The sequence below is a fragment of the Dendrobium catenatum genome, unplaced genomic scaffold (genome assembly GCF_001605985.2).
Source record: "Dendrobium catenatum unplaced genomic scaffold, ASM160598v2 fragScaff_scaffold_1038, whole genome shotgun sequence".
Lineage (NCBI taxonomy): Eukaryota > Viridiplantae > Streptophyta > Magnoliopsida > Asparagales > Orchidaceae > Dendrobium > Dendrobium catenatum.
In genome coordinates this window covers 134,852-143,400 of record NW_021319500.1, presented here as the reverse complement: position 1 = coordinate 143,400, position 8,549 = coordinate 134,852, and the positions used below count along the sequence as shown (strand labels likewise).

At 37.7% G+C, this 8,549-nt stretch overlaps 1 protein-coding gene across 1 annotated transcript; it reads left to right on the top strand.

Annotated features, from left to right (window-relative positions):
* The first annotated feature begins 54 nt into the window (after positions 1-54).
* On the top strand, positions 55-762 carry LOC110112267. Its single transcript, XM_020844428.2, has one exon. It carries the CDS (start codon positions 55-57, stop codon positions 760-762), a length of 708 nt encoding a protein of 235 aa, XP_020700087.2.
* Positions 763-8,549: the final 7,787 nt, after the last annotated feature.

The window sequence follows — 8,549 nt, the reverse complement described above, 5'->3', positions numbered from 1 at the left end:
CGTCTTGATGAGATGAGTAATATGATGAAATAGTTGTTTGGACAACTGGGCATGATGGGTACAACTAACCAACCACCTATAGCAAATACTCAAAGAAATGTTCAAATTACTCCTGATGTAGTGCTCACTCCTGACAGAAAATTTGAGGAGTTAGAGGAGCCAATACTGATTACCCCTAGAGAAGGTGAAATGGTCAGCAAAGCTCAAATTCAAAATCTTATCAGTCAAAAAGTGAAAGCAGTTATTGCTTCTGAAGCTGCTGAAGCTTTAGTTGGGAAAGGTCGTCTGTATCCAATGGAATATGTCCAAGAAAAGTATCCAAAGGGGTATATAATGCCAAAATTTAATTTGTTTGATGGTACTGCAAATCCTCGTCAACATCTGGCACAATTCAAAGCGACCTGCGAAAATACAGGAGGAAATGATGCTCTATTACTACGACAATTTATCAGTAGTTTAACAGGTACAGCTTTTGAATGGTATGCTGAGTTACCAAATGACTCAGTGAGAACATTTGACGAATTAGAGACGATGTTCATCAAAAGATTTGTCAGTGAAATGAAGAAGGTGACTGTCGCTGATCTCGCTCTTGAGAAAAGGAAAAGAGAGGAATCAGTCACCAAGTACATTACCAGGTGGAGAAATCTCAGCATGAAATGCGAGCAACAACTCACTGAGAAGCATGCTGTCGAGCTATTAATGGGAAATATAGATGATTATATGGCTCCATATCTGGCGATGGCTACAATCAATACATTTTAGGAGTTACTTGATCGTGTAGCCAAGTTCGAAAGGTTACCCAGGCCTAGAAGTGCCAGCTTCAACTATAATAATAATCCATCAGGGAAAGGGAAACAGATCAAAATATTTGATCAAAAAAGGAGTGAGGTGAATGCTACATTCCCATCTTCCTTGGAGAAAAAAAGAAAAAGAAGATTCAATGAATTCACCGAAGATATTGAAACAAACAAGAGAAAGACAAATACCTCCTACTTTACAGGAGAAAATTAACAAGCTGTATTCTTTCACAAAGGAGTGTACGGGAAAGATTTTTAGGCAAGCCTTAAAAATCGGTCTTCAATTGCCAGAATCTCGACGACCAGCACAGGCTGACATGACTGATGATCCGAATTACTGTCCATATCATAGGATCATAAGCCACCCAATCGAAGACTGTTTCATATTCAAAGATTGGGTCGAAAGGAATTATCAGAATGGTGAACTTACACTTTCTAATATTGTCCTTATCAATCCTAAGAGGGAGAAAACCAATATTATCTCCTTTACTCCCTGTCAAAGCACAAAGAATGAGAAAGGGAAAGCACCCCAGGAAGATGAAGGTGGTTGGGAGACCTTTATCTAAAAAAAAAACTAAACAAATGATGAATGTCTTACTGGCCATTGAAGGCATTCGTCGTAAGAGTGCATTAGAATTAGAAGTTGATCCAAAACTTCTTTTTTCGAAAAACCGAGTGACAGGAGGGCCCAGTTCGAGTAAGAAGAAACCTTCAAAATATTTCAAAGACCAAAATGAAAAGCGTAAGCCTGGATCAAAATCTCAAAAAGAAAAGAAGAAGAGATTAAGAAAGCAGAATACTGTAATTCAAAAATACATCGACTCCATCGATGAATATCAACAACCTCTAAGGCGTCCTCTCAAGTTAGAGGAGTATATGACTAATTTGTTTCTTGACGCGGAGTCAGAAAAGGAAGAGAGCATTCCAATTGAGACTTGCCGATTTATAAATCAACGAGGTGGAAGGGCTGCAAGAGGACGCAATGTACCTCTTGCTATCTACAAAGTTGATGTGAAAATGCCTTATAAGGAAATACATCGTACACCAGCACCTTTTACTGATTCAGATGAAGAATTATATTTTCCCGATGAAGAGAATGATTACAAGGGAAAGAACATGCCTAAAGAAAAATGTCCAAAACTCGGAAGCGGCTCAGACTCTGAGGAAGTTTATGATACAAAAATTTTAAATAATTCTCAAGCTGAAGCTAGTTCATCTTCAGAGATGACACAAATCCAGCTAAGAAGTGAAAAGAAGGTTCATCCACCTCAAAAGAAAATAAAGGATAATGAGAAGAATATTCAACTCAATGATGCTGTTATTCCACAAGAGCTTCCTAAAACCAAGGTTGCTAGTGCAAATGTGGATTACAACATATTATCACATCTCCGTAAATTACCTGCACTGTTGAGTGTCTACGATGCCCTTCTGATGTCTAAGAATCTTCGGGAAACACTCATTAAATCTTTACAAAATCCTGAGCAATATGAGATATTCTTTGATGAGCAAAATTTGAAAGAAGCTTTACATACGCAGAATATTGCTACAATCACTTTCTGTGATAGTGATATGCTCCTGGAAACTGTAGATCATAATCGACCATTATATGTTACAGCAGAGAGTAACAATATTGAAATAAATGGAATTTTGATTGATCCAGGTTCTTCTGTTAATCTAATGAGTCTCAAAACGCTCAAAGGATTGACCCTAGATGTACAATATTTGAACAAAAGCACAGTGTTTCTACAAGGATTCAATGAACAAGGGCAAAGAACCCTGGGATCTTTAGTTTTGCCTTTGAACTTTGGGGAACTTAATACAGAGGCAACATTTCATATTATTGATGCCAACATATCTTACAAAGCACTTCTTGGAAGACCATGGCTCCACGAGTATGGTATAGTGCCTTCAACACTTTATCAATATATGAAATACATTCGAGATAATGAAGAATATCGCATTGATGGTGATTAACAACCATTCTTGGTGCACGAAATCAAAATCTACAATGATGCTAAATACTTTATAGCTCAAAAGTCAAAAGGCAATGAGCTTCCAAAAATTCAGTCTCTTACACTAGACAAGAAAAGGCTAAAAGATAAAAATAAGAATCAATCAAAACAAATTTGCTCAGTGCCTCATCTCGGTAGTGATTCCGAAGAGGATGATATCTCTACAACTTTCAAACCCTTGATCATAGGGAAAAGAAAGAATGAACTATCAGCTGTCCCTTTTGATTACGAAGCTAATCACACAAACAAGGTACGGTGTTCAAGTAAACCAACCATCGAAGGAGAAGAAGAATTTGTGTATCATCCCAATGGTACTACAGAATCTCAAGAGGAAGGGGACCCACGACCCAATTCCATATCTAAGAAATTGCAGAAAGTATCAATTTCAATGATAAGGGTGTTTGAAGAACAAATATTTACAGATATCATTAAAATAGTGCCTATGCCAACGGGACATTCCAAAACATTAACTTCCTCACCAAATAGAAACATAAAAATGTTAAAAACTTTTTATGTCCCTCCCAAAAGAGGTCTCAATGAGCGTGGATCCATTTTCTATGAATCAAGAGTAATACCACATCACATTACTCATGAAATAGAAAATGAAAATGAATGAGATTATGAAGATATGTGGATAATCATTCCTCAATATCCTTCACCATTATGAAAAAAGCTAATATAAAGAAGAATATTTTTCGTACAAACACGCAAGAAAGCTCGTTATTTCAGAGAACTCTGGCACAAAGACCTGTTGGTCATGGTTTGTCAACAACATGGGGTCTTGGATATGCTCGACATTCACATCTTACACGAGCATCATCCTATCATTATCTGGAGTGCTCTCAACATCCACGTCTTATATATACAACCTCCTACAATGTTATATACAAGGAGGATAGATTGTCGGAGTCTGAAAATCAAATTGAAGATCTAATAGTAGATCTAAAAGAAGCCCTAAAAGAATTCAAAGAAGGTGGCCAAGCTACTATGGACGAGCTCAAAGAAATAAACATGGGTACTGAAGAAGATCCAAAATCACATTCATCATCTCTAATCTCTCGCAAGACATGGCAGAGGAGCTAAGGATGTTACTTCTCGAATATAAAGACTGTTTCGCATGGAACTATACTGAAATGTTTGGTTTATCACCAGAGGTAGCAGTGCATAAACTCTCTATCGATACAAAAATACCGCTTGTTAAGCAAGCACCCAGGCGAATGCGACTTGAAATTGAAGAACAAGTCATTGCTGAAATCAAGAAGCTTATTGAAGCTGATTTTATTCGAGAAGAGAAATATGCTAACTAGATCGCTAATATTGTTCCAGTGAAGAAGAAGAATGGTCAAATTCGTGTCTGTATAGACTACCGGGATTTGAACAAAGCATGCCCAAAAGATGATTTTCCACTGCCCGATGCAGAACTTATGGTCGATAACACATCGAATCATGACATATTCTCATTCATGGATGGATCATCAGGCTATAATCAAATTAAAATAGATCCGGAGGATGAAAAACATACCTCATTTTAAACTCCGATTTGGCATATATTGCTACAAATTGATGCCATTCAGTTTGAAGAATGCTGGAGCTACTTATCAAAGAGCGATGACTCGAATCTTTGATGATCTTATCCATACGCATGTAGAATGTTATGTGGATGATTTGGTTGTAAAAAGCAAAAATCAACATGAACATATAAATGATCTCAAAATTGTATTCGAAAGAATTCGAAAATTAATTTGAAAATGAATCCGCTTAAATGCACTTTTGTATTGCCATCCGGTAAATTTCTCGAATTTATTGTACGCCATAGAGGGATTGAAATTGATCCCGATAAAATTCAAGCAATAGTGGAAATGCCACCTCAAAAACTCTAAGACAACTTCGTTCATTACAAGGAAGATTGACATATATCAGAAGATTTATATCTAATCTCTCTGGTAGATGCCAACCTTTTTCACGATTGATGAAGAAAGATACTCCTTTCGTGTGGGACGATGCTTGTCAGGAGGCATTTAATAGTATAAAACAATATCTATTGAATCCTCCAATCTTTGTTGCCCCAATCTCAGGGAAACCCCTAATCCTATATACAGCTGCTCTTGAAGAATCACTCGGAGCATTGCTAGCACAAACAAATGAAGATGGCAAAGAAAATGCCCTTTATTATATCAGCCGACGATTAATAGGAGCAGAATCTAAATATTCACCAATTGAAAAGCAATGCCTAGCATTGATCTTTGCCACTCAAAAACTACGGCATTATATGTTATCCCGTAAAATCACTTTAATATCTAAAGTTGATCCATTAAAATTTATAATGACTAGACCCACTCTCACGGGTCGTCTAGCTAAATGGGCTGTCTTGCTAATGTAATTTGACATAATATATATGCCACAAAAAGCAGTGAAAGGACAAGCTCTAGCTGATTTTCTAGCAACACATCCTCTGCCTGCAGATTCTCCACTCAATGATGAATTACCAGATGAGCAAACATTTGAAGCGAAAGAAAAAGAAAATCTGCAAGAATGGGAGCTCCATTTCGATGGAGCTTCATCAATAAAACCATCTAAGCCACCTAAATTTCCAACAATTCAAGTGGGTATTGGCCTTATATTCATTACACCGCAAAAAGGAATACTCCGATATTCCTACAACTTAACAGAGCCTCGCACTAATAATGAGGCTGAATACGAAGCCTTAATTGCGGGCCTTGAATTGGAGGTTAATATGAAGATTGAGAAGATCCATATATATGGAGATTCTCAACTCATAATCAAACAAATAATATGGGCTTTCAAAATAAATAACCTTGAATTAATCTCTTATCACGCGTATGATTTAAAACTCCTACGACAAATTCCTGAGGTAACTCTCACAAGGATTATACGTAGTGAAAATGGTAAAGCCGATGCGCTAGCAAAGCTAGCTAAAGAACTAGCAAATCCACAAAATGATCCAATTCTCATAACTATTCAAAACAGGCATGTGTTAACTCCAGCTATCATACAAGATGATGAAGGAAAAGAAATGCAAGAAAGTCTAGCAATATCTGATGAAAATGATTGGAGAGATCCATTCATCAGATATTTCATAGAAGGAAGATTACCCAAAAATAAATTCGTAGCTTCACAAATATCACGAAGAGCATTAAGATATGCTTTCGTAAATAATACATTATATCGTAGATCATTTGATCAAATGTAGCTACGATGTTTGGGTCCCGATGAATCCCAAAAAGTTATAAGTGAAGTACATGAATGATTGTGTGGTGCACACCAATCTGGACCAAAAATCAAAATCAAAATCAAACATATGAGATACTACTGGCCAAGTATGATTCAAGACTGCATCAACCATGCTAAAAAGTGCCATCAATGTTAAGTGCATGGAGATATCATGCATCGACCTCTTAATCCGCTACACCCTACAGTAGTGTCATGGCCATTTGAAAGTTGGGGTACCGATATAATATGTCCTATAGAACCACCATCTTCTTTAGGACATCGATTCATCTTAGCTGCCACTGACTATTTCTCAAAATGGGCTGAAGCAATTCCCTTACGAGAAGTTAAAGCAGACAATGTGATAAAATTTTTTTGAGATAACATTATTTATCGGTTTGGCGTACCTCGTCGAATTATATCGGACAACGGTACCGCCTTTAAAAGTACAAAACTTTATCGATTTATAGAACGTCATAAGATAGACTGGCGTTATTCATCGATATATAATCCAAGAGCCAATGGTTTGGCCGAAGCATTCAACAAGACTTTGGTTAAACTGCTCAAGAAAATTCTCTCTAAAAATAAGAGAGAATGACACGATAAATTGACAGAAGCTCTCTGGGCATATCGTACCACTTATAAGACTGCAACGCAGGCCACCCCATATTCGCTAGTTTTCGGAACCGAGGCAATATTACCTCTCAAGGTTGAGCTATCGTCTCTTCGTATTGCTGTTCAATACGAATTAATTAAAGAAGAAAATGATCTTCTACGACTTGAAGAACTTGAAGCTCTGGATGAAGTTAGACTTCAAGCTCAACAAAGTTTAGAATCTTACAAAGCAAGAATGACTAGGGCCCATGATAAAATGGTTCGTCCTAGAAGCTTTAAAGAAGGTGAACTTGTTATGGTTCGCCGAAGACCTATAATTTCTCACCGTCGCCTTGGCGGTAAATTTGATCCAATATGGGAAGAACCCTTCATCATTGAAATAATGTATGAAGGAGGTGCCTATCAACTCATAGACCTAAATGGTCAAAGACCTATGCCACCGATTATTGGTCAATATCTAAAGAAATATCATACATAAAAATATTATGTATGAAAATCTGTCTATCAGATAAAAAGCATATAAATCCCTTCCTGAAAGACATGAGGTAATTTTTATATTCTCCTGCAATTGGAGAAATAAAGTTTACTCCCCTTCTGAAAGACATGAGGCAATTTTTATATTCTCATACAATGTAGGAGATAAATTCAACCACCTCCTGAAAGACAGGAGGCAATTTTTATATCTCCTACAATGTAGGAGATAAGTTCAATTTCCTCCTGAAAGATAGGAGGCAATTTTTATATTATTCTGCAATGCAGGAGATAAATTCAATCCCCTCTTGAAAATCGGGAGGTAATTTTATCCTTTTTTATTAAATAAAAATAAAGGAGTTATGAAAAACTTTTATGCTCACAAACCTAAGGGTCAAGCTAAAACCCATAAAGTTCAATAAGCCTAAGGGCCGAACTTCAAAATCTTCTATGCTCATAAACCTAAGGGTCGAGCTAGAATCTATGAAGTTAAACAAGCCTAAGGGCCGAACTTCAAAATCTTCTATGCTCAATAAACCTAAGGGTCGAGCTAAATCCACAAAGTTCAATAAGCCTAAGAGCTGAACTTTGAAATCTTCTACGCTCATAAACCTAAGGGTTGAGCTAAATCCACAAAGTTCAATAAGCCTAAGGTCCGAACTTTTAAATTTTCTATGCTCACAAACCTAAGGGTCGAGCTACTTGAACCAATCTACATGATTGAAAGAAAAGAGAAAAGGAAGTACCAAAGAACAAAAATGTTAAATATACAAAGATATTACAACGAATCCATTGTATGAAAGTCACACAACAAATTTGTTGGGAGACAATTTGTTGACTACAAAAAAAACGATGAATGAAATGAAACGAATGAAAATTTGGAAACAACCGACATACACGTGTCTGCCGGCCCCACCTCACCGAACAATGCGTTATTTCGTTCTGGCAACCGCCATTCGACGAAAGAAACCAATAAAAGAAGAAAGGAATTCAGAAAGAAGAAAGACACAAACATTCTCTCATTCGCTCTAACTCTGAGTCGATCGTCATTGTTCGGTTCGTTGCTTCGCAGGAGCGTCTAGGGCTCGCCGTTCATCTTCTCCTTTTCGTCGTTGCTGTTCGACTCCGTTGATTAGCAAGGGGTACAGAGATTGCTTGCGTCACTCCTTCGGCTTCACCCTTCCCGTTCGACTTCGCCTCCGCCTCTGCCTCCCTCCGCCGCTCATTCGCCCAAATCCACGAGACCAAGCCTTGCCTCTACTCACATTTGCCTCCGACGTGAGTGACCCGTCGGTTGACCTGCCTCCGCCGATGACCTGCACGCCGACGCCGACTCCCACCTCTCCCCTGTGCGTGACTTCCGCCTTCGGCTCTACCCGATTGGGCTTCAACCCGTGTCTCTCCCTCTTTTTATTATATATATATA

Excerpts from the sequence above, each read along its gene's own strand:
- LOC110112267 (XM_020844428.2), top strand. The coding sequence starts at position 55 with ATGGGTACAACTAACCAACCACCTATAGCAAATACTCAAAGAAATGTT.